The sequence below is a fragment of the Perca fluviatilis genome, chromosome 13, assembly GCF_010015445.1.
Source record: "Perca fluviatilis chromosome 13, GENO_Pfluv_1.0, whole genome shotgun sequence".
In the NCBI taxonomy this organism is placed as follows: domain Eukaryota; kingdom Metazoa; phylum Chordata; class Actinopteri; order Perciformes; family Percidae; genus Perca; species Perca fluviatilis.
The window spans coordinates 31235139-31262923 of record NC_053124.1 but is presented as its reverse complement, the minus strand read 5'-3'; the positions used below and the strand labels follow the sequence as shown (position 1 = coordinate 31262923).

The 27785-nt window shown below is 44.2% G+C and overlaps 1 protein-coding gene across 4 annotated transcripts in view; it reads left to right on the top strand.

Moving 5' to 3' along the window:
- Positions 1 to 27785, top strand: part of LOC120571680 (glutamate receptor ionotropic, kainate 5-like) — a 309529-nt gene that overhangs the window by 244875 nt on the left and 36869 nt on the right. For all 4 annotated transcript variants that reach the window (XM_039820748.1, XM_039820746.1, XM_039820745.1 and 1 more), the window contains one exon: positions 20201 to 20314. In XM_039820748.1, coding sequence (XP_039676682.1) covers positions 20201 to 20314 — 114 coding nt within the window. The remainder of the gene's footprint in view (positions 1 to 20200; positions 20315 to 27785) is intronic.

Below are 27785 nucleotides of genomic sequence, written 5' to 3'. Positions count from 1 at the left end.
GATAGCAGGAGCTGCTATCATTCCCCTGACGCTACCGGCCAGAAGACTTCACCAAAACACATAAAACATCGTCTTTTTCTATTAAAGGTGTGTAGGACACTCTGTAGGACTTTGTTTTGTGCGTGAACAATATCAATCAAATGGCAGAGAATAATCACCAACTCTGCAGATCGACCGAGCTTTTCGGTAGCCTCTTTTAGCGCCTATTCAGGAGGAAGGTTTCGCCAAAGCAGCTAAAAGCAGAGTGTTTGTACTACTCAGACCGTCTTGTCTCGGGTTTGGATAAAAGGACTCGATTTGATTTCAAGACCATTCAAGACCACAGCTGCTACACCGTTCGTATTTACTTCTGCTTCCAAATGCAACCAATAACTTCGAATCGTTTTATGACTAATTTACTGTTAATCACTTCTCCCTGACCCTTTGCAATACTTCCACCCCTGCAATAAAGTGAATGTGGAACAGGGAGGAAAGCTCCGGCCATCTGGCACTATCTGTTCCTTGGTCTGACTCAAACCCTCAGTCTCGGTCTTGTCTCGGTCTCGATACCCAGGCCTTGGTGCTGGGACTTCTGGTCTCGGGTTTAGTGGGTCTTGACTACAACAATGGCGGAGTGAATACCGACTTAGATTCATCGCGTAACGCGTTCTCGCGTATCGGGTCCGTAAGATCTATGTACGAAAAAGTATGCACACCAATACGCAAGATATCCTATGAAACTAGGCGACCGCCGACTGGTCACGTGACGCCGGCTACAGAGCACCCTGACGCTGAGCGGCTGTTTGTAATTGTGTTTAGCCGACAAAGGGGACTGTGAAGCCGGGTACAGGCACGCCAGATGACGTCCTGATGTCCTATCAGTGGCCGTGGGAGTTGAGTTTAGCCCTAGAAGAAAGTGAGCGTAATTCGTCGATGACCGTTAAATTTAGGCACCAAAACGACTAGTTAAGTTTAGGAAAAAGATCCGGCTTGAATTTGAAACACTCCGCGAACAACATGCATTTCCTGGGTGAAAGTATTTGTTTTCCCCGAAAGCGAACTCTGTTCCCCCACTTGAAATCGCTTTGTTTCATGACCACTCTTCCACCCTGACTTCCTCACTACGGCTCCACAGCCGTTCTCATACAGCGGCAGTCAATGTGGTGCATACAGCAAAAATGAAATGAAGCTCTTGGAATTAAAGTGCTGTATTTTTTGTTAGTGCTGTAGTTTATGGTTCATAAGAACAGCCTGGATTGGACATAAACGCGTGACTATCAGGTTGCTCCTTGTTTGCTGGATAAATAATATAGCTTTGTAGTTTAGCATAGCTTAGGAAAACACCGCGAAACACGCGGAAACCCCTGCGCTACTACCAAAGAGAAAGAATCCAGCACCTCAAATAGCATTAGCTAGTAAGCTCCTTAGCCATGCGTCCAAAGCATCACCATTCACAGGATGTCTGGCCTCCTTTTTTGCACTAGTTCCAGCTGTTGGTTAATAGGTGGTTACTGTACTCTTTTATTTTTTGTGTTGCAGCTGTGATTGGCCCCTCATGTTCGAAGCGGTCCACGTGTTGGTGACGCGAATGCCGAGCTGAACCGCAGTCAGGAGATCGGGGTGAAGCCACTGAGCTGCATCGCCCGGCTCATCTGGCAGCATGGAACCAGCCTCATGAACTACTGGCGCATGGTATACACACACACACACACACACACACACACACACACACACACACAGACGTTCTGCCAGTTTGCAATTTCCCATATAGATTTTAACATTTAGGGCCCTATTTTAACGATCTAAACGATTTACCGCGTGAAGGCGCGTGTCCAAATCCACTTTGCTAGTTTGATGTGTTAAAGAAAGGCTCGATCGCGTGGTGCTATGGTTCAAAAAGGGTTGTACTTGAGTGTCTTCATTAATTCATAGGTGTGTTTTGGGCGTAACATGCAATAGACCAATCAGAGATCATCTCCCATTCCCTTTAAAAGCCAGGCATGTTTGGACCTTGGCACATTGCCATTATGATGGCGGATTTGCAATGTAATATTTTTATTTGTAATCTTCTGCATGTGTGTGTTGCTGCGCTTCCCTGTGTGTGTGTGTGTGTGTGTGTGTGTGACAAGCATAGTGTGCGTGTGCTGAGCATAAGTCTAGGAGCATTTTACTAATGCGCTGTTAAAATAACAATGAAATGCTGCGCTATTGACTTTAGACCAGGTTTTTGTTGGTCAATGGCGCGATCACTTCCCGCTGCCTCAAGATAGCAACACGCCACGAATGCACCCGAACACACCTCCCTGTAAGACCAGCCACCCTCAGAATGCACCTGAACACACCTCCCTGTAAGACCAGCACGCAAGAATGCACCTGAACACACCTCCCTGTAAGACTAGCACGCCTGCGGGCACAGATGAAGCGCGGTGCATCTGCTATTTAAACGACGCGGGCGCTGGATGGGAAATCGACAACTGCGTCGGTCTTAAACTGGCAAAGACACTTGGGTCGGGCTTTGCGCTGCGCCGGGTGCAAGATAGGGTTCGCGCTCAATGCTGGACCAATTTCAAAGATTGTCATTCCCATCAGTCACACAAAAAAAACATAGGGAAATGGGGTCCAGGTTGAAAAAAAGTGACCCTTTAAACCTTTTAAAGGGCGGAGGTAAAGGTGGGATGCATGGGTCAACAAAATTGACTTTGACATATGACACTACTGTGCACATCCCTTAAAGGAATACGCCACCGTTTGTTGAAATAGGTCTTATCACGGTCTCCCCTGGCTGTAGATAGGTTGGCCAACGCATTTTTTGTCTCAGTGCAAGTAATTAGGTTGTTTTTTTTTCTTTGTTGGCTCACTTTTACTCACAACATGCTAACCGGCAACATAGGATTCCATTCACTACGCTAAGCTAACTAGCGGCGGCGCTGCCGGTGTTGCACCGGACTAAAACAATGCATGCACAAAAAATGCATTGGCCCACCTATCTACAGCTAAGGGGGACCGTGATGAGCCCTATTTCAAAAAACGGTGGCGTATCCCTTTAACATCTGTTAACCAAGTATCAACCAAGTAGTTTTTGCACCCAAAGAAAAATGTTGTAGCTGTTTTTAGAAGACAAACTAAATGTTGTCCCGCTGATGGAAGCGTCAGATAGACAACAAAATGTGTCTTGATTTTGAAACCAAACCCCCCACAATATGTATTTTGTAGTTCAGTTTGGAGGACCTGTTGATGTCGACGATGATGGTGAGTTGCTGCAGATCAGAGCTGGACTCATCAGTGCTGCTGCTGGACAGAGAGAGAGAGAGAGAGAGAGAGAGAGAGAAAAAAAAAAAAATGAAATAAAGAGCCCTTTCCTTGTTTCTGTCTGCCTGCCACTGCTGTTTCCTTCCATCCACTGAGGATGCCTCCCCCTCCCTCCCTCCATATTGTTTTTGTTGCTCCCAGTGCATCACTTCATCATCTCTACAATGTTTTTGGCAGCAACCAGAGACCTCTCTCCCTCATCCTCTCTCTCTCTCTCTCTCTCTCTCTTTCTTTCTCTCTCTCTCTCTCTCTCACAACAGAGTTTTTGGGATGTAATTCATCTTGAGTCATGCAGAGAGACACACACACACACGCACACAGACAATCACACACACACACACACACTCTGACACAGACACACACGCACACACCATGAACAGATTCATTCATCATGTAGGCGATGCACTCAGTTGCACATTACTCACATAAACTCAGGCACAAATTGCATGCTTGGCTGCACATGCATCAAACAAACCTCACGCTCATTTGCAGATTTCAGCACACAGACACGCATGCGGCGCACACACACACACACACTGAATCGATAATTGCCCTTCTTTTTGTGTCTCATTAAACCGGTATAGGGTCAAAGCTAATTCAGCCGCTACGAACATTTTTCTGTCATTCCCCATGGGCGGACGGCTCTGATATCCCAGGCTAGCCCTGCTGCCGGCAGGAGCCACTTACCTATCAACATTTTATGGTTTCCTGTGTCTCTGTCTCTCCGTCAAGGTAGATACGACGGTCTGACGGGTCACATTGAGTTCAACAGCAAAGGCCAGCGGACCAATTACACGCTGAAGATCCTGGAGAAACACCCCAGGGGCCATAAAGAGGTCAGACATCAAATGGGGCCAAGTGGGACGCGGACAGGAGGGTTCAATTAACTGTTTAAAATCCGAATATGCATTTAATCAGTCCTTCCAGATATATTTGTTTTTTGTGATTGTTGCGGGCAAAAAATCCTTGATTATGCGGCACGTTTTCTTAAAAAATGCGATGGAATATGCGGGATGTTTATGCAATTTTCTGCGATGAAATTGCAGGAACTTGCAAAAACTGCGGTTTGATGATAAAGAGACAAAAAAGTTATTCCCCCCCCAACACCCTGCTTTTTGATGATGTTCACGACGCTGCTCTTGTGTGATCATGTGAAGTAAACGCAACATTTTTCAACTTTCTGCTAAGTGACTTTTTGCGAAATCGCAAAGCGGGATTATGAAATCATGCAAGCCCCGCATATTTTTCGCAGAAATCGGCAATTTATGCGCGTAGTCGCGGCGTATTTGAATAAAGCGGCCCCCACGAATGATATACGGACTTTGGCTGATTATGCATTGAATTATGCGATCGCATAATCACCTTCGTGTTTTCTTTGCCAGTAAGTAACAGATGTTACAACGTAACGCTCGTGGAACAAGTAGAAAGGAGAAAGGAGGTGCAGAGTTTAGGGTTAGGGTTAGGGTTAGGGTTAGGTGTCTTGAAGTCGACAGTCGCAGCGCTGCCTTGAAGTCGACGTTGGGGGCTTAAAACACCATTGAGCCAATTTTTGTCCAAGTCCGCCCTTGGTCACGATGATGCCATTTTAAAAACTGGCCAGGCACAACACTCTGGTGTCTTGCCGCTTGAAGCCTCCAGCTTCTTCTTCTTCTTCTTTTTTTTTCTTCCTGGATGAATCCCCAATGAATCTCTCCCACACACCTGCAGTACTGGGTTAAACCAGCCTCCACAAACACCCCCACTCGTGTGTAATAATATGTCCTATCAGTTCTACCCTCAGCGCCAACAGGAAACTCCGATTGGACAGATAGTCTAGCTAGCTGTCTGGATTTAGCCTGCAGAGATCTGAGGAGCAGTTAACCCTCACCCTCTTTTCTCTATTTTTCTCGTAACGCACGCAGAGCGGACGTTCCAACACTACGCTTCCGCTATAATCAATTAAAACCGGCGACACCGGGCACGAGAGCAGCGCTTAGTGGTGCGTATGCTCCATGGCGATCCGCTCTACATGCGTAACAATAGGACAGTCTTGGATTTTATGTTTTTTCAAGGTGTGTACGGCCTTTTCATCCTAAAGTGTCTATATTTCTTTTAAATTAAAGGTGCTCTGAGCGATGTCACGCGTTTTTTAGGCTACAACATTTTTTTTTTTGTCACATAAAGCAAACATCTCCTCGCTATCCGCTAGCTGCCTGTCCCCTGAACACACTGTAAAGAACGGGGTCTCTGTAGACAGCCCAGGCTCCACAAAAAGCCAACAATAACAAACTGCGCCGACCTGCACCCACCAAACGTAACGAACAGTGTTCCAGCGATTCAGACAATAACTGACTAAAAGGAGTTGGAGGTGGGGGTTGGGGGGGTGAGTGCGGAAGGGAGGGAATGAGGAGGAGGGAGGGGTGAGCTAGCCTCCGTTTTGTTTGAAAATACTTTGAACGTCCACGAGAAGTGCCGTCACCCAACATCGCCTGGAGCCCCTTTAAAACTGCCGATGTACAGGAAACGACTTAATGACGATGAAAGAGCGTGTTGGCCGTTTCGTTTAGAGAGTTTCTGCTTTCATTTCTGGTTTCCCCTCACCTGCGTCCTCTGATAACAGCTGACAGTAGATCGACGTTTCACAGCGCTGTGCCGGCTCCAAAAAAACCCTGAAGAAACGACAACAATCCCAAAAGCACAAGCTCTCCGTCTCGCCTGTGACTCACACGATCCCACGCCGCGTGCGTGCTGCAGGTGGAGCCGGTTAAAAGCTACATTCCGCGGCACCATGTGCTCCGCGAATGGTCTGCATACATTAAAGCCACTGGCACGCGCCTTCGTGGCGTCAAAATGACGTAGATCTTGCCAGCGCGCGAGCCGAGGTCGCGCACCACTCTTTTTTTTTTGGGGGGGATCCGACCAAGTAGGTCATCAAATCAAATCGAAGCATTGACGTCAATGCTGCTGCCAGTTCTGCCGTTGTTTATCTTTTTTCGTCTTCTTCTAGTCCGTAGAAATAGCAACGTGGGTAGCCTTTGCTCATTAGCGCCACCTCTGTTCAGGAGAAGACTGCAGCTAGTGTCGCGACCACCAGCGCGGCTATAAATAATTACGGTGATTCCATGACGTCACATTTGCGGGCGCCAGCTGGGCTGCGGCCGGTACGATTCGCGCTTTATGCATTCAATGTAGCTGTAGCGTTAGTGCTACCCCCCGTGCCCCTCTTCAAGCCCCGCCCCCTTTTTCACTTCCATGGACCTTAACGTGTCAGAGACGCTGGCTGTTGTGTTCCGGTTTCAGATCGATGAAGACCGTTGGTGAACAACAAGATACAATACAGGATGTAAAATATGCGAAAACAAACGTCAAACGCTTTAAAAGAGCAACAAAGGCGTAAATAAAAAGCTTCAAAAATCGTTTCCACAAACGTGGAAAAAACGACAAAAGCATCAACAAAAATGTCGATGTATACAATGTTACACAACTACGTTTTCTTCTAACCCCTCTTTGTCCTCTTCTTCTTTCCTGCCCGGACAGATCGGCACCTGGTACTCCAACAACACGTTGGCCATGAACTCCACTTCCCTGGACCTCAACGCGTCAGAGACGCTGGCGAACAAGACGCTCATCGTCACCACCATACTGGTAATCTGCCACGTAGCCTACACAACGTAGCGTTAGATATATCACCGGTTGGCGTTTGTCGAGTTATTTGGGAGTTCTGCCTTAACCCTCGTGTTGTCTTCCCGTCGACCATGAACTTGTTGTCTTTCCGGGTCAAAATTGAAAATTAACTTCTTTTGGCCCTTTTTAATGACATTTTTGGCGCTTTTTTCAATGCTTTTGAAGCTTTTTTTAAACGTTTTTGTCACTTCTTCCAACCCTTTTTTTAAGTCATGGTCAATAAACCTAATTTATATGACATTATACCTAACTTTTGAGTTAAAAAAAAAGCAGAAATTATGAATTATTTTGACTAATAGTTAAGATCAGAGGATGTTGAGTGGATCACAGACTGGTATATGTCACAGTTTAGTCACAACACTGTTTTTTGAAACCATTTAAACAATTATTTTTGGGCAATTTGGTTGAAAGAAACGCATATTTCTGATATAAAAATCTTTAGAAATGGGTCAAATTTTGACCCGGAAAAAAAAACACAAGGGTTAAAATCGACAAAAGGCTTGGAGATGACAGAGGACGCAGTGCACAACTCAGCTCTTTTTCTGGTGATTTATTCAAAAATGTATATATATATATATATATATATATATATTTATATATATATATTACAGGTGCATAGCGTTGGCGATGGCGACACAGGATATTAATGCTGTTTCTTTGAACCTGTAATTGTTCGCCCTCTGTCACTAACAGACAAACTCTAACTTGAAGCACTAAAATTGATTAAAAAAAAAAAAGAAATTGTTTTTATAATTTTTAGGGGGGCTGAGATGAAATGTAGGGCTTGAGCCCCCCTAAAATGGGTCTAAAAACGCCACTGGCCTGGCTACTGGAACAAATTGCTGCACTTTCTAAAAATCAACTCACTTGTGCCTTTTAGACAATTTAGAAATCTGGTTTTAAACTTGCAAACTTTTACCTACCTGCGTTGCTTGACATAACTGTACTTTTTTTTCTTTCGTGTCCATATTATCCTAATTAACTTATCAAATGTTATTTATCAAATTTCCAATTCAGAAAGTTTTATTGTCTTTTTTTCATCTTGTAATCTTTTCTGTGTTGTTGTCTTGTTGTTGTCTTTGTAATTACTCCTTGTAAATGAGGGCCGCCACTACATGATCTGAATGGAATGAATGAATGAATGAATGAATTTCGTCGGCGTCAAATTAAATCTCCGCCTTCTGAATGTCACTTCTCTTCCGACAGGAAAACCCGTACGTGATGCATAAGGCCAACCACCAGGACTACCAGGGCAACGACCAGTACAAGGGTTTCTGTGTGGACATGCTGCGGGAGCTGGCAGCCATCTTGAAGTTCTCCTTCAAGATCAAGCTGGTGGACGACGGGCTATACGGAGCGCCCGAACCCGCGGCAGCTGGACCGGCATGGTGGGAGAGCTGATCAACCTGGGGTGCGGAAGACGAGGAAAAAACAAACAGGGAAAAGGGCATTTCTCAGAAAGGAAGTGGAATAAGGTGTTCCAGACAACACAGTCAAAAAAACGTCGACAAGAAGGTTAAAAAACCTTCTTCTTACTCCTCTTCGTCCTTGTCTTCCTCCTGGTACTCCATCAACACGTTGGTCATGAACTCCACTTTGTTGGACCTCAACGCGTCCGAGACGCTGGCCAACGACACTGGCTAGCAAGACGCTGGCTAAAAAGAGGCTGGCTAACAAGAGGCTGGCTAGCAAGACGCTGGCAAACAAGAGGCTGGCTAAAAAGAGGCTGGCTAAAAAGAGGCAGGCTAAAAAGATGCTGGCTAACAAGACGGTGGCTAGCAAGACGCTGGCTAACAAGACGCTGGCAAACAAGATGCTGGCTAACAAGACGCTGGCAAACAAGACGCTGGCTAGCAAGACGCTGGCTAACAAGAGGCTGGCAATCAAGATGCTGGCAAACAAGATGCTGGCAAACAAGAGGCTGGCTAAAAGAGGCTGGCTAAAAAGAGGCTGGCAAAAGAGGCTGGCTAAAAAGATGCTGGCTAACAAGACGCTGGCTAGCAAGACGCTGGCTAAAAAGAGGCTGGCTAAAAAGAGGCTGGCTAGCAAGACGCTGGCTAACAAGACGCTGGCAAACAAGACACTGGCTAGCAAGACGCTGGCTAACAAGACACTGGCTAGCAAGACGCTGGCAAACAAGACGCTGGCTAACAAGACGCTGGCAAACAAGACACTGGCTAGCAAGACGCTGGCAAACAAGACGCTGGCTAACAAGACGCTGGCAAACAAGACGCTGGCTAACAAGACGCTGGCTTTTACAAGACGCTGGCTAACAAGACACTGGCTTACAAGATGCTGGCTAACAAGATGCTGGCTAGCAAGACGCTGGCAAACAAGACGCTGGCTAGCAAGATGCTGGCTAACAAGACGCTGGCAATTAGAAACAATACAGGATGTAAAAAAGCGATAAAAACGTGGACAAAGACATCGATAAAAGCAACGAATGTCGGAAAAAGCGTTAAAAAACGTTGAAAGAAGTGACAAACATTAAGACAAAACGTCAAAAGCTTCAAACAAACGACGAAAATGTCAAAACAGGGACAAAAAAGGTTAAATATGTATGTATAAAAATGAAAATGCAATTACGCAACGCCAAAGTCTCCTTTGGCATCTCAGTCAGATGCTCTTGGTTGGGACTCTTAACGGCACTTTTGGCGCTCTGGATCGTGTGTGTCGCGGCGTGTGCGCGTTATTTAGCGTGCGTCGTCGCGTGCGTGCGTGCGTGCGTGCGTGCGTGCATGAATAATAGCACATTTCTGGAAACAATCTATGATATGAGACGAGGTTATTTAAAGTCCCGCCCACACACCTGCCTTACCATCACAAGTCAATCCCAGCTGTCAATCATGATGATTCTGCCCGTTTTTATTGCATCAAATAACTAATAAAAACCAAGCTGATTGGAACAATGAACTCTTGAACAAACACCAGCGTGATCAGAACTTTGTGAAACGACAGACTCCATCTTCTGGGAAAAAAATGGATTGATAAGATAAGATAGATAAGATATACTTTATTGTCCCTGAAGGGAAATTTGTTTTGGACTCTGTCCATTCTGCAGCGTCACAAAGACAACACACAATACAAAAAAGGAAAAGACAATAAATACAAATCTCTCAACACATACTCTCTTGCAATACAAACATGCTTCCATATACATATAATAAGCATATTAACTACTCCTTTCATTGGCACTTCCCATTAAACAACTCATCGGCTGTAGTCTCTGCAATAAGTGGGACACAGCCCTTGCACAGTACAATATTACAAAAATACAATATTGCACAGCTGACATATTGCCCCACCCCAACAGCCTACATATCACATAAATTCCACAATGCACTGACAATGCCCAGCCTCGATAGACTATGTATTGGACAAATGACATAGCGCCCAACCCAATAGCCTACATATTGCGCAACTAACCTATTGCACAATCCCAAAGAGTCTACGTATTGCACAACTAACATATTGCACAACCCCAGTAGCCTATATATTGCACAACTAACATATTGACGTGTACTTCTGACTTTTGAAGTTTCAGGTGAACTAGATGTTTTGGCTTCACTTAAACAGTCTAGGCATCAACCTCTGCCCGGTCCTGACTTTGAAAAGAAAAATGTCATGTCTCAGTTTCAAAAGATGTCGTCCCAAAAATACACTGCAAGAGTGCACACACACACACACACATATATGGCCTACTGCGCACACACGCACGCACACACACACACACACACACACATACACGCACACACACACACACACACACATGGCCTACTGAACGCATGCACACACACACAAACGCCGCGACACACACACGCGTACTATGCGCACACACACACACACTCACATGCGTACTACGCGCACACACACACACACACACCAAACACACATACACACACGTACTACGCGAGCACACACACACACACACACCCACGTACTGCACGTGCACACACACACACACATCGCGCACACACACACACACCACACACACACGCATATGTGTTTGCCAACGCTACTCCTGATCGTCTTTACTTTACTCTCGCAGCTTTTGTCGCCAGCAGTTGTCTTCAGCTTTAATTAGAGCCAGCTTGTCTTAAAGTGAGCCACTCTTCCCCGAGAACACAGCTAACGGGGGAACGGGCCTTCAGCTGAGCAGCTTAATACCTCCTCAGCATCTGTGTGTGTCTCTGCTCCTCCGGGCCGAGCAGCTCTCCAACGCTCCGTCGCTCGTATAATTGGCTGACTCTCGTGTTGCAGTCGAGGGGGCCGTCGCTGTCAGCCCGACGGCTCGGAGACCCACGTCTCTCCACTGCTCCCGACCCGCCCACCGGCCGCCTGTTGCCATAACAACCAACGCAGAACCAGTGCAGTCATCGAAGAGTGACACAGTCGGTTCCAGTGTGTGAGATCATTTGCGCGTGGTCACACTTGAACTTCACGAATGCTGTAAAAGAACGAGTCAAATCCAATTCATCCGTCAAAGTCTGTTTTCCTGACAGAATGTGACTCCTCTGGAGTTTAAACTAGGCAGCCTGTACTGCACATCCTAAGGAAAGCTCATTGTGGGACTGGCTCTAGTGGCTGTAATTCTGCACGAAGGCTGAATTTCGGGAAAGAGACTTCAGATACAGTATTAGGGGACCACTAAGGTCTATATAAAAGAGACTTCAGATACAGTATGAGGGGACCACTAAGGCCTATATAAAAGAGACTTCAGATACAGTATTAGAGGACCACTAAGGTCTATATAAAAGAGACTTCAGATACAGTATTAGGGGACCACTAAGGTCTATATAAAAGAGACTTCAGATACAGTATTAGAGGACCACTAAGGTCTATATAAAAGAGACTTCAGATACAGTATTAGAGGACCACTAAGGTCTATATAAAAGAGACTTCAGATACAGTATTAGAGGACCACTAAGGTCTATATAAAAGAGACTTCAGATACAGTATTAGAGGACCACTAAGGTCTATATAAAAGAGACTTCAGATACAGTATTAGGGGACCACCAAGGTCTATATAAAAGAGACTTCAGATACAGTATTAGAGGACCACTAAGGTCTATATAAAAGAGACTTTAGATACAGTATTAGGGGACCACTAAGGTCTATATAAAAGAGACTTCAGATACAGTATTAGGAGACCACTAAGGTCTATATAAAAGAGACTTCAGATACAGTATGAAGGGACCACTAAGATCTATATAAAAGAGACTTCAGATACAGTATGAGGGGACCACTTAAACCCCAGTATTGTAACTCAAGTAGTTACTGAATGAATTTAGTTGTCAACACATTTGTTATTATCAGTTTTTTTTTCCTGTTTGTTTGTCACCTAACAAAAGTGTTCCCGCTAGGGCTGCACAATTAATCGCAATTTTATCGGGGGTGGGGGGGGGAATATGTCAAAGGCAAAATATGTGTCAAACAATTTGCAATTAAGTATTGAATTAGTGGTGCTGTAGAGACATGCCGACCTACAAATCCTATCTGACAGACTAAAAAAAAACATGTTTGGTACAGATCCGGGTGAAAATCACACCATAGTCATCTTAATTCATTTATTTTTTTCAAGGTAAGGATTAGGGTGCTTAGAAAATGTATTATGTCAGCGCAGGTCCTCACAAGTATCGAAGTACCAACGTGTGTGTGGTGTGGAATGCAAAAGCTGCACCTCTGTTTGTCACATTGGTGGCTCCTGTGTACTGCTGCTAATGATACACACACACATAATGGTGATGATAATGGTGATGGTAGCTTTTGATTGCGTGTGTGCGTGTGGCGTGTGTGTGTGTGTGTGTGTGTGTGCGTACCCAATACTGTCAGAGAGAGGGAATTGGGAACACAAGCAGGCCATTGAGATGCTAATCATCTGTCTTTTTTCTTACTAATTAAACAGAGCTGTTTAAATTACACTGCGGGATCCCTCAGCATGAACACACACACACACACACACACACACAACGCACACACACACATACAGGCCAGCAGGTATTCACATTCTTTTATCTGTAGCCGGAGACTCTTTTTATGAGCTTTTAATGTAATTATGTAATACATTAGGTTTTCAACCCTCTCTTTCTATGGCTTCTTTACCTCAATCTGCCATCTCTATTTGAGAAAGAGAGAGACACACACACACACACACACACACACACACTTTGCATCTTTAACCTCCTCTAAACCGATGTTTTTGTCATTGGAAATTTGAGAGGTGGAAACAACTGTAGGCTTACGCACACACACACACACACACACACACACACACACACACACACAGGCCTAGAAGTCTGATGAAAGTGGGTGAAATTTGTTTAACAAGTGTGTACTCGTTAATCAATTAGGTGTTAATTAAGGAGCAGAGAGGTGTCTGGGGTCCAGATAAACGCTCCACTATGGATCCACTCCGTGTCTCTTTGTTGACTTTAAACATAATGAGATTATCTTTCAACTTCAATTTCACTGCCGTGTTTACCCGGCAAGGTTAAATCCATCATTCACGTGATCGCTGCTGGGCACCAAAAAACACTCTAAATGTAGGTTTTTAACGGCACATAACGTATGTATGTGCCGTGTATGGCTAAGTGCTTGAATAAAATAAGGCGTGATAAATATTTCTCCCCGCAAAAAAACCCCAACAGATCTTTTGTATGCATTCAGAAGCAGAGCGACGACAGCACAGACAGGGCAATTTGCGATAACATTGTGATTTGCATTCAACTCTAAAATACACAACAAAGTCCCAGTGTGGCGAGAGGTGGATTATAATGAGAAAGTTTCTGAAGTCTTCGGCAGTGCAATTGCTGTTGCAATTCATCACTTTTGCCATTTCCCTTTTTGAGTCATCAAAGTTTGTATTCATCGTCACGTTTGTATTGAATTACAAATAGTCTGGTGATATTTGAACAAGAAAAAACAAACAAAAAAGGGAATATATACTTTATATATTTAGTTTATACGCTAGTCGCACTGAAGTCGCTGACTTCAGACTTGACTTGGGACTCAAAAGACTTCAGACTGGACTCGGACTTGAGATGCGGGACTCGACCTATAACCTACCTATGCAACGGATTCTCGTGAATGGGTCCATATGATATTTTACGAAAAATGCATGCACCCCAAAAGCGTAAGCTATCGTACGAAACTAGGAGACCGCCGGCTGGAGGACCACAATGGAAATAAGTTTGTAACTTTCTTGTGTTATCCTCGACAGTTCTAATAAATGTACAATGTCACTGTGTTGGCATGTTGTTATGCATTTATTTCTGTTACTGTCTAATAAATCAATCAATCAATGGTCGCGTGAGCGGCAGCTGCAAGCTGTTTACGCCGCTACAGTCCTCCGTCACAGCTAAGGTCGTATCAGTGGCAGTCAGTAGAAGTGTTTAGCCGCTACAGCTGTCGCCGCTGCTCCGCTTGGCGCTCCATTGTATCAGCGGTAGTTGGTGGTTCAGTTACCCGAGAATAGGTGAGTGTGAGCCGGGTACAGAGCACTGCGGGCTACCGGTCGTTTCGGCGGATATTACGGTTAAGTTTAAGGCCACAAAAAGTGAGCGTTATGCGGCGACGACAGTTAAGTTTGAGCACCAAAACGACTAGTTAAGTTTAGGAAACAGATGGCGGTTTGGATTAAAACACTCCCAAGGAACACGCATTTCCCCGGGAAGCGAACTCCGATCCCTGGCATGAAAGTCCTCTGTTTTATCGCCCGCCAATCCACCCGACCTCCGCCCTACGCGGCCAGCCGCGTTCTTATACAGCAGCAGTCAATGTGCTGCCTACAGCGGGAAAAAAATGTTGACTACCGTTGGCGGAATTTTGTCCAAATGAGGCAATAAGGCCCAACTCAATTTCACTAAGGGCCACACTGCATAATAACAATCACATCAAGAACCAGACACGTGTAGTTTGTTGACATGCTTTATTCAATCAAGTCAAATATCTTTGAAAATATTATTGAATATCATTTTGTTTTTGTTTTTTTTGTCACATTTTCGTCATTGTTCTAGCTGTTTTCAACGATGTTGCCGCCTTTTCCGACATTTGTCGCTTTTTTAACGACATTTTGTTCCTTTTTCCCCGACGTTTTTGTTGCACTGTGTACATAAAGCCCTACAAAAGTCAGCAAAAAAAAAAGGTTCCTTAGCTATCATAGAATAAAGCAAATCAAGCAAAACAAGTATTACGTTTTTAACAGCATGGCTACCACACAGCTGACTCACAGCCACCTGTTTTTACACCCTGAATATGAAAACTCTCTCAAAGTCAGCAAATCTGCCAAACTCTGCTTTGAGTGTCACGTAATGACAGTTTGAATAAACAGTTTTCCATCTTTTTTGGTTTGGTGCACAACTAGGCAAAAAAAAATTATTTTGGGAACCTAAATTGATATGCGGGCCGGATCAAAATCTGCGAGGGGACGGATATGGCCCCCGGGCCTTGAGTTTGACACGTGTGAGCTAAGGCCTGTCAAATCTGACTCCAATTTATTACTTCCGGAACACAAGGATCAATCTGAGTTATAAAAGTTACACACAATTGTGGGTTCACAAACAGCATCTAAGTTTCCCTGGCAACAGACATTAAATCAGAGCTGGTCCACCAAGATCTCGTGTGAAAATGAACTCTGATCTGTTCTCTCCCTCAAGCTTTTATCCTAGTCTTCTTATTTTTTTTTGACAGAAACGGTTATCTTACAAACGGCTAACATGTTGCAGGTTAATTCACAAGGTTCCCTACGTGTGCGAGAATAGCGCGGACGCGCGACACACGGCAGAAAAGTTGAGAGAAAGGAAAAAGAGACTGTGCTGTGGCGTCCGTGTGTGCGTGCGTCCTTGAGAACTGTAACTCGTATAACTTATGTTGTCAGTTAATTGTAGCGTTGACCGGCATGACATCGCCATATGTCAGACTGACCTGCTGGTCGCCGGTCATGGCCGAGCACGTGAAAACCGTCCAGTTTCGGTCACCGGCCGCTCTATCGGTGCATCTCTATTAATATGCATTCCCCAAGCCTGCCTATGGTCCCCCAGTGGCTAGAAATGGTGATAGGTGTAAACTAAGCCCTGGGTATCCTGCTCTGCCTTTGAGAAAATGAAAGCTCAGATGGGCCGATCTGGAATCTTCCCTTTATGACGTCATAAGGGGAAAGGTTACCTCCCCTTTCTCTGCTTTGCCCGCCCAGAGAATTTGGCCCACCCATGAGAAAGAGAGAGACGTCATGGCTTGCAAACAAGCAAAGCATGGCAGTTGGTCAAGGCCACACCCACACCCTCCACCTTGCCCCCCCTCTCTCCTCTTCAAAAGCATTTAAAGCTACAGCCACAGAAATGGCACATCCTAAGGAAAGCTCATTGTGGGACTGGCTCTAGTGGCTGTAATTCTGCACCAAGGCTGAATTTTGGGAAAGAGACTTCAGATACAGTATTAGGGGACCACTAAGGTCTATATAAAAGAGACTTCAGATACAGTATTAGGGGACCACTAAGGTCTATATAAAAGAGACTTCAGATACAGTATTATGGGACCACTAAGGTCTATATAAAAGAGACTTCAGATACAGTATTAGGGGACCACTAAGGTCTATATAAAAGAGACTTCAGATACAGTGATAGAAGTGACCACTAAGGTCTATATAAAAGAGACTTCAGATACAGTATTAGGGGACCACTAAGGTCTATATAAAAAGAGAACTTCAGATACAGTATTAGGGGACCACTAAGGTCTATATAAAAGAGACTTCAGAGGGGGTAAAAAAAAAAAAAAAAAGGAGGAAGAAAAGAAAAAAAAAAAATTTAAAAAAGGGGAGGGGGAGAGCTAAGGTAAAAAAAAGAAGAAGAGAAAAAGAGAGGGGGACAAAAAAGTTTAAAAAAGAGACTTCAGAAACAATTTTAAGGGCCCCCTAAGGCCTTTATAAAAGCATCCAAAAAGCAGCATGTCATGGAATCGTTAAGTCCTAATGGCATTTTTAGATATCTTCTTCAATTCTCCTTTTAAGGGTATTTGCATATAACCTGATCCCCATGTGTTCCATATCAAAATGTTCAGAACAAACTCAGCTTTCTGGACAGTGACACCCAAAATTGTTCCAGAGCAATGTATAAAGAGATAATTTGGCCCTAAAATAGAAATATTTCTCAAATCTCTTGTGAAAACAAACCTGCACTCAATTGTTTTGGTGCTTGAAATAAGTCTATGCTTCACAAAAGTAACGTAATATATGAATAAAATAGTAAATAAAGTGTGTTGTCAAACAGAGTTGTCCTCAGAGGGTTAATTTTGTTTTTGTTTTCAGGGACTTTGAATTATTCATCAGACCTCAAACTGTTTTGTTGTTTAGTCTCGTCTGAAATTTGTCGTCAGCATGTTTTGTGTTTTTGTCAGCCCAACGGTGATGGACTAAATGCAGAAATGAGTTCAACTGAATGTCATTGAGATCCATAAACTCTGTGTTCTGGCTTGAGATGGGACCAGTTGGAGCTCCAGGATTTACCCACTGAGCCCCACCAGGAACGAAAGCGCATATCTGGCAGTTTTAGTGCCACGCTGTCCCCCGGAGAGCTGCACAATAACAATTCACCGTTAATGCATTCAGTAACAGCCGCGACTCCTGTACAATGAAAATCTATATTTCATTAAAAAAGCCTCAGAATCTCTGCAAATAAGGTTTCAAACAATTGGAACAAAGGGTGCCGCAGCTCCTGAGGCTGAAAGAAATCTGCAGTTCAAGCTTGTAATAAGAGACGGCTGTTTAGTTGGAGACCCAGCGGTCTGCCGGTCAGTTCAGCGTGCCAAAATATCAGTCAGAGCAGACAGTAATCGTCATCTGCACATGTGCGGCTGCGGAGAGACTATTAACCTTGAAAACTCACACAGTTGCAGTTTCATATGATGGGCGGGCTTAGCTAGTCAAAGTCGCGAATCACATTTCATGGGATACATTTATGCACAGGTTCAATGTGAATAACCTGCTTTTTGAGTTTTCGTCTTATTTGTTTGTTTTAAGCTTTTTTAAAGGTCCCATGGCATGAACATTTCACTTTATGCGGTCTTTTTAACATTAATATGCGTTCCCCCAGCCTGCCTATGGTCCCCCAGTGGCTAGAAATGGTGATAGGTGTAAACCGAGCCCTGGGTGTCCTGCTTTGCCTTTGAGAAAATGAAAGCTCAGAGAATTTGGCCCACCCATGAGAGAGAGAGACATCATGGCTTTCAAACGAGCAAAGTGGCAGTTGGTCAAGGCCACACCCCCACCCTCCACCTTGCCCCCCCTCTCTCCTCCTCAATAGCTACAGACACAGAAATGGCACATCCAAAGGAAAGCTCATTGTGGGACTGGCTCTAGTGGCTGTAATTCTGCACCAAGGCTGAATTTCGGGAAAGAGACTTCAGATACAGTATTAGGGGACCACTAAGGTCTATATAAAAGAGACTTCAGATACAGTATTAGGGGACCACTAAGGTCTATATAAAAGAGACTTCAGATACAGTATGGGACCACTAAGGTCTATATAAAAAGAGACTTCAGATACAGTATTAGGGGCCCACTAAGGTCTATTTAAAAGAGACTTCAGATACAGTATTAGGGGACCACTAAGGTCTATATAAAAGAGACTTCAGATACAGTATTAGGGGACCACTAAGGTCTATATAAAAGAGACTTCAGATACAGTATTAGGGGACCACTAAGGCCTACATAAAAGAGACTTCAGATACAGTATTAGGGGACCACTAAGGTCTATATAAAAGAGACTTCAGATACAGTATTAGGGGACCACTAAGGCCTATATAAAAGCATCCAAAGAGCACCATGTCATGGGACCTTTAAATACATGATCTCAACCCCTTACAATGTTGAACCCAAAGTTATGCCTTTGTCTACAACTGTAACATTTTTGGCTGTATTATTTGTGTCCCCTTCAAAAATTGCTGAAATGAAGACAGAATCAGCAACTGCAACGGCCTATTTCTCGCTTAAAACTACCTTCGTAAAATATGAGATCCTATTCTGAACGGAGCCGCCATTAATGCCCGCTTGAAAAATCCGGGAGCAGCCAGACCCCACGTGACGCGTTTGTCCAATCAGATTAGCGCCACCTGCTGTTATGGAGACGTATTACATCTCACGCGCGAATGTGAGAACGCACGGCCAAGTCGTGCGCTGCCGGTGTGTGTCTCCGAGGCACTTTTGGACCCCGGGGGGGGGGGGGGGGGGGGGGGGGGGAGGAGAGGAGGGGAGAAGGGGAGGGGGGAGGGAGGGGGGGAAGAGAAAGAGAGAGGGAAAAGAAAGGGGGAGGGGGAAAGGGGAAAGGACAACATAACGTGAAAGTGTTCTCTGTGATGATGTTTCGAGAGTCACCACAGATTTAAAACACTGAGCTGGGAGGAAATGTTGGGATTAGAGGGCCAAATCATTGGGGTGTTCGTGTTTCTCCCTAAATGTTTTCTGTTAATGCAAAATCAACTGCACGTGAACGTAATTCACTGGAGGTTGTTAAGCTCATTACAGAATAAATTAGGAGCCATTAGAAACAGAATAGCAAATGTAAATCTCTCTCTGTGGTCTCGAACAGCTTCAGTTTTTACATTTTTATTCACTTTGTGAACGTTAAAGTGGCATTTGTGGCAAAAAAAAACAGACAAAAAAAACTTTAGCTGTTGCTAATAGGCCTGTACCAATGATTACATAATTGTCTAATTATAAAAAAATGTTAACATAATAGTGGGATTCTTTGTCTAACCGCAATTAATTGCAAACATTTGCTGAGGTCCTAAGGGGTGCGGCTATTGATGGTAATTGTTGATTGTGTTTGGATGTGCCAAATTGTAATTATACAGTATAACTGATTATTGGTCGGACTGTTGAGCTAGAGCGATGCTAGTTGTTGGCACTTGACCCTCTCTATACACGTTCACAGCAACAAAAATGTTTCATGATAATTAAGAGGCGTTGTTTACTTCCTGGGCTGCGTATTTGTGTTATTACATTATCTGGGTCACATGACAGTGATGTATAACCAAAGATGTATCCTGGAATTTTATTCAAAAGTTGAATTTCTTTGATGAAAGTAATACATGAATAAATAATTTTTACATTTGACTGAAAGAGACAATGATATTGTTAGCCACAGTTATTTCTGAGACAAATTCATTGTACGGCAACATTTTGAATGGTTTCAGCTCTAGTTGCTAAAATGAACTCTTCTCTGTCTCTTTGTCTCTCTCTGTCTGTCTCTCTCTGTAGAAAGCAGACCTGGCGGTCGCCGGCTTCACCATCACCTCGGAGAGAGAGAAGGTGATTGATTTCTCCAAACCCTTCATGACTCTGGGGATCAGCATCCTGTACCGGGTTCATCTGGTAAATTCACTTCCGCCCTCTTCATTCTATTACCTTTTAACTGATTTTGCAGTCAGTGTTAACAGTCATGGCTAGGCTGGCCAACACTTGAATTACGTGTAGTCTAGTGTATTTTAACGGGTTTACTGTACTATATAAATATATGGACCATAATGGAAATATCAAAGTGGGGCGTCTGGGTGTCCTTCCCCCCTCCCCAAGGGAAATTTTGAGCACCAAAGACTTCATTTCCTGCATTCAGATACACTTTAATGTTCAATTTACGGTGGAAATACCTTTATTTAGCCTATGCGAAGGAAAACACAGATGACAATTCAAAATATATCAAATATAATGGAACGTATGTTGTTGCATGTCACTGCACATTTTTAAGTGGGTATACTGCGTATACCCGCGTATCACGTAGACTACACCGCTGTCATAAATCCACCGGAGTTTAGAACGGCGACACAAAGAAAGCGCAAGGTAACGGACATCCGGCCGATAAAAGAAGGACATACGGCGGAATTTTTCGACGGCAACGGAGCAATCCCGGAAGTGGAAGGCCGTGGATGTAGACTGCTCACAGTCAAATTCGAGGTAAAAAATAAGAGTAAGAAAAGAGCGAATCAACAAGTGTACGAAGTAACATAGCTACACTGCAAAAATAGAAGTAAAGTGATGCCAGTTAAAAAGTACGTTTAGGTTAAAAAGATTATGTTGCTAAAACAATGGATTGTAGAAATGATATTATAGTGCAGGGTGAATATAAGTAGCAGCAGTGAATAAATAAAAAACTGATATTGCACGTTGCAAATATTGTACAGTAATTATTGTCCAAGAATATTGAGATTGTGATGTGAAAGATAAGTGTTGTGAGTCCAGTTTTGACAGCGAAAACACTCCGGCCGCATAGGTGTCGTGTATAGCCTGCGTAGCGTATATATAATATATGATATATAATATATATATATATAATATATATATGTGTGTATATATATATGTGTATATATATATATATATATATGTGTATATGTGCCTGATCCCGCGCGCAAAATTACGAATCCCACTATGACCACGCCAAGACCCGCCAAGCAGTTCGATTGGTTGGGGTTAGTCATTTGACCTCGAGTGGTTAAAGGTCCCATGACATGGTGCTCTTTGGATGCTTTTATATAGACCTTAGTGGTCCCCTAATACTGTATCTGAAGTCTCTTTTATATAGACCTTAGTGGTCCCCTAATACTGTATCTGAAGTCTCTTTCCCGAAATTCAGCCTTGGTGCAGAATTACAGCCACTAGAGCCAGTCCCACAATGAGCTTTCCTTAGGATGTGCCATTTTTGTGTCTCTAGCTATTGAGGAGGAGAGAGGGCGGGGCAAGGTGGAGGGTGGGGGTGTGGCCTTGACCAACTGCCACTTTTCTTGTTTGGAAGCCATGATGTCTCTCTCCCATGGGTGGGCCAAATTCTCTGGGCAGGCAAAGCAGAGAAAGGGGAGGTAACCTTGCTTGTTATGACCTCATAACAAGCAAGATTCCAGAACGGCTCATCTGAGCTTTCATTTTCTCAAAGGCAGAGTAGGATACCCAGGGCTCGGTTTACACCTATCACCATTTCAAGCCAATTGGGGACTATAGGCAGGCTGGAGGAACGCATATTAATGTAAAAAAATCTCAAAGTGAAATTTTCATGCCATGGGACCTTTTAAGGTTAGGATAGTCGATTGGTCAGGGGATAGGACCTGAACAAATGGGGTTATGTTACCTTACGTTCTCATGGACGCCTGGCCAATAAATGCTATTGAAGGGCGGGTCTTGGCGTGGCCATAGTGGGATTCGTAATATCGCATCCCACACGCATATTTACGAATCCTACTATGGCCACCCGCCCTTCAATAGCATTCACACACTACTATTGGCCAGGCGTCCATGCTTACGCAAGGTAATGTAATCCTATCTGCACAGGTCCTATCCCCTGACCAATCGACTATCCTAAGCTTAATCACTCGAGGTCAATGCCTAACCCCCAACCAATCGAGCTGCTTCGTAGGGTGTGGCCATAGTAGGATTCGTGAATACGCACAATACCGCTCTTTCTCTGGCTTTTTTTTTTAAATGAGTCGGAAGCAGAAAGCAAAACCTAACTTTACTTTCAATGGTGTTAAACAAAGAGAAATGCTCCTCCCTTAAAATGGTCAAAAATCCATACAAAAGCAGCCTGCTTCCTTGTTTACGGCTGCATTGAAACGCTTGGTTACGTTGTAACCTCGGTTCTCTGAGGAAAGACTGTTTTTCCAGTCGTGTTGCTTAATTGAAGTTTTCTTTAAAAAAAACAGTGTTAAAATCTCGTCTCGTTCTCTTCTCGTGAGCCGAGCGTCTCGTCGCACCCTATCTGTATCCGCTTTTGTCTTTGTGAAAGCTCCGTTTTTTTTCCGGCTCGGCAGCTTATGGAAACTGAAGTTCTGGGTTCTTTAGATTTTTAGTAGGTCATATCACCACACAGCAGCTTTTAGGCCTGTCGTTCGCTAGCAGACAGAATTGACGAGGAGGAAAACTTTCACCCAATACAAATCAACGGGAAGCGGAGAGTTGTTTTCCCCCTCCAGTTTGGGCGGGACTTGAATGCGCTCTGTCTCTCTCTCTCTCTCTCTCTCTATATATATATATATATATATATATATATATATATATATATATAGAGAGAGTTAGAGAGAGATAGGAAACCGTTTCGAACCCAGTTTCGAACCCAGTGTCTCTCTCTCTCTCTCTCTCTCTCTCTCTATCTCTCTCTCTCTCTCTCTCTCTCTCTCTCTCTCTCTCACACAACAGCAGGACCTCTGCTACCGAAGGCAACAACAGTCTGCTCAGGTCACACAGTCAAACTGGGAGTTCAGGACCGTGCAACAGCAAATATCCCTGCGACCAGAGAGATCGAGCAGTGGGGAGTGCTGGGAGAGCAGATAAAGGCAGAGCTGAGGACACAGATAGAGGGCATGTTTCTTCTTCTGCTTGGACAGGAGATGGGATACGGTTCAGTTGGGGGTGGGGGGAAGGTGACAGGAGCTGCCGCTTAGGAACATATATTAGTTTTTCAGCCTCTAAGGGAGGATCGGCGACTCTTCCTCCCTGACTGGAATATGAAACGTCGACTTCGTGCCTGTGCACTTGCTGTGAGTCAGACAGAGGCCTGCTCTGGTTGGGAAATTTTGGGAAAGCAGGCCGGCGGTGCCTGTATGTATTTGCTTAGAAGACGGAGCGACGCCATGTTTTCGTGTGAATACTGAGCCAGTTATTTTTGCTTCCAGAGGAAACAAGTGTTGAACTATTTTACTAGAGGACAGTTCATGTTTTGTTTCCCTTTGTTCAGTGTCAGTGAATGGCAGCGGTGATAGAAGTACTCAGATCCTTTACTTAAAGGAGAACTCCGGGCAATTTTTACCTTAATCTTGATCGCTATACGTAGGTGAGTACTGTCCATAGCAAAAAAAACAAGCCGAATCGGTGCTAGCAACACGGAGCTGCTGCAGCTAATGCCCAGATCTCACTTTGCTAGCAGCTAGCAAGGCGAGCTAGCGGCAGGATGTCTGAGTTGGAAACACATCTTAAACTTAAACTGGCAAAAATTGCCAGGAGTTCTCCTTTAAGTAAAAGTACTAATACCACACTGTAAAAGTACTCTGTTACAAGTAACAGTCCTGCATTGAAAATAATACTTAAGCCAAAGTGTGCGAGTGTCATCAGGAAAACCTACTTTAAGTATTCAAATTAAAAGTACTCGATGCAGAAAAATCCTCACATTTTAGAAAGTGGAAAGGATCCAAACAGTTGTGTGTTTAATGGTCTAATCATGTCAGCTGGACTTGTAGGCCGTCGTATTGTCAGCTAGTTTAAAGTGACAATATGTAACTTCCAGTTTGTGTTGATTCCGGCGGCCGCTTTGGACAAAAGCGGTAGTGTTTTCACCTCACCTGCTGTCGTAAAGGTCTAGGCGTTAGCGTTACGGGGAGGTCCCGCAGTCGCGATGAATGTTTTCCTCAGACAGATAGTCATTCATTTACAATTAGAGAATACGTCACAGATGCATCGTTGCATTACAAGTGTAGCATACGGTAACTTAAGCCTACTTTGGATGTCTCGTGAGCTAAACCGGGTAACGTTATCACTGTCACTGTGTCAGGAGCCAGAGCATTACGAATTTGTTGTTGCAACCAACGTAATAATAACTGTCCTTCATATAGCGCATTTCATGAAATCCATGGACACTTTACACAAGTAACATTACAGTGGGACAAGGGAAAAGAAAATAGTAGGCCAACACAAACACGGACTGAACGGAATAAAACGTCTGCGCTAAATGGAAGGAGGACCTAATTTAATGTCTGCTACTTTTATGAACGAAATAGACATATTACATACCTGAGGGACAATTCGGGGATGGTTTTGAATCATTTACAATCCCGTAATTGTCGCCATCTGTTAAAAGCCCGACCAAGATTGAATCAGGTTCCTGCCCGTCGTCTGTCACTTTCCCTTTCCCTTTTAATTTTCAGTTGTTCTTCGTTTAATTTCCTTCTTTCCTGTGATGGCCTTGCCCCAGTATCATCCATAACTACAATAGATAACTTCTAAAATAACATTAAAATACAATCAGGCCTAAATAAAGATATCTCCTGCTGCCTTTTACCTGGCTCAACTGGCTGGATACTAACACAGGCTTTTCCGGTGTTACAAAGAAATCTGTGACCCGTCAGAATGTGTAACTGTAGTGCCGTCTACCTGCCGCAAATCATTCTGTGACTGCGCGGGGAAAAAAAATCAGACAAATCAGACCCTGTTTGCTGTTACAGGTCATTTATGATCATCTGATGGGACATTACACAGTTTCAGAAACATTTTAAAGTTCCATATAGTCACTTTAATATATCGTATTTTATAAACTACATGTGTTTTGTGTGCAAAAATCTTAATTTGTAAAGTAACAAGTAAAGCTGTCAGATTAATGTAGGGTAGAAAAAAAGTAACATTTTTCTCTCTGTAATGTAGCGGAGTAGAAGTAGAAAGTGGCATGAAAAGGAAAGACCCAAGGAAAGTACAAGTACCTCAACATTTGGACTGCACTTGAGTTCCACGCCGCCACTCGTGAATGCGACTTGGATGAATAAATGCAGTGTGTGCAAGAACACCTGAAGGTGAGGGACAAATAACAAGAATGAGAATATGATGAAATCCAAAACAATAACTCTGCAAGACGCAGCTGTCCTGTAGCACTCTGCCGGAGCCTCCTTCATCCCCGGAGTCACTACTGCCTCCACCTTTACACATTTGGCTTTTCCTCTTTAGTGTTCAACATGAAAGAACAATTCGTCTGAGAAACTTCAGTCATATAGGCAGCGATCTAAGGTACGGTTTGATCCTGTTTCAGGATAGTTCTTATCGCATCTTGTCGCATGGGGATCTTTCATTCATTCAACCTTCAACCAAGACGGAACTGCCAGGGCTGAATTTTTGTCCCAGTCCGCCCCTGCACGTGTCCGTAATAAAAGCCGGACAGGCGCGTACTATCGAAACTGGTTAAGTCAGCTGAACAGGTGAAGATCACTCACCCATTTTCTTAAAGCGTAACTTTCGCCAAAATGCAACCTAGGGTCTTGAATGTACCCGAGTCAAACTTTGGTTTAAAAGCATATTTAGGACGGAGGTGCCACTTTTAAGATTAAGATTTTAACGATCTAAACGCACGGCGTGAAGCGCCTGGTGCGTTCAGGGCGTGTCCAAATCCACTTTTGCTAGTTTGACTTCGGAAAAAAGGGTGTGTGCGCTGGGCGCATGGTTCAAAATGGTTGTACTTAGTGTCTTCATTAATCCTAGGTGTGTTTTGGGCATAACATGCAATAAACCAATCAGAGTGTCATCTCCCATTCCCTTTAAAAGCCAGGCGGGTTTGGACCCTGGCGCATTGCTATTATGATAGCGGATTTGCATTGTAATATTTTTATTTGTAATCTTCTGCATGTGTGTGTGCTGCTGCGCGTCCCTGTGTGTGTGTAACAAGCATAGTGTGCGTGCGCTGTGCACGAGCCTAGGCGCATTTTACTAATTCGCTGTTAAAATAACAATGAAGTGCTGCGCTATTGACTTCAGACCAGTTTTTTGTGGTTCAATGGTGCGATCACTTCCCGCTGCCTCAAGATAGCACTACGCCAAGAATTCACCTGAACACACTTCCCTGCAAGACCAGCACGCCCATGGGTGCACAGATGGGCGCAGGTGCATTTGCTATTTAAACGACGCGGGCGCTCGACGGGAAATCGCCAACTGCGTTGGTCTTAAAGGAATACACCACCGTTTGTTGAAATAGGGTTATTCACCGTCTCCTCTATATTTATATAGGCGGGCAAACGCATTTTTGTCTCAGTGCATGCATTGTCTTAGTCCGGCGCCGGCGCCACCGCTAGCTTAGCTTAGCGTAATGAATGGAATCCTTTGTTGCCGTTAGCATGTCGTGAGTAAAAGGGACCCCAACAACAACAAAAACAAAACTTAGATTAGACGTAGATTAAGACCAAACGAGTTCCTAGGCAGATATTGACTTGGGACTATATATTGGGTGTAAGTAGGTTACAGCCGAAGCATTGCTACTCGGTCACAGAGATATCGGCAGCCCGCGGAGCTCCACGACCGGCGCAAAGTCACTGTTTCTGGGTTACTGGACAACCAAATGCCGCTGCGCTGCGCCGGGTGCAGGTTAGGGCCCTTAGTGTTTTAGCAATTCAGAAAAACCTTTAACACACCAGTCATAATTTTGCTTTAATGGAAACTCAACTCCTGGCAACGGCTCCTGGCGTTCTTTGGAAGAAGGAAATAAACGAGAGTTAACAGGTGTTCTCTTCAAGTGCTGTGTAGTGGATAGAGACTTTGAAGTAGTAAGACACTTTACAACTTGAGAATGTTAGGGTTCCCCCAGCTGCCAGATCCCACTTTAACCCCTGCTTTTAAACCCTTAAATGTGGCCAGCAGCAGAAGTTGGATCGATAATCTTTGCTAATAACAGTACATGTTAATAAAACGTTTATTTATTCGCTGTTGTCAATGAAACAAAATGACACGTCTCCTCCGAGGGCCTGCAGATCCAGAATATATACATCTGCAGCGCATTAGCATTCCCCTCCACTGCCTGTCCTCCATGTTAGATCCAGTCCAGCGTTAGTGCCTCAGCGTATTGACTCAGTGATCAGTCAGCTGTTTAAAAGTGTGTACAGCCGAGGCCGTCGGCACACAGCGGCGGCGTCCCCCCACTGCTTCATTCCCTTAAGTGTTTGTTTAAGGGATTAAGTTGACCGAGAGCACATTGGTTCTCACGGTAACTGCCCGCGGCGGTGATTTACGTCCCCGGGCCGCGGAGCCGACGAGCAGTCGGAGATCTGCGCTCTCGGTCAGGAGGAGGACGTCTGAACCGAGACCCCATAAACTCACTCCGCTTAACGACCGGCTG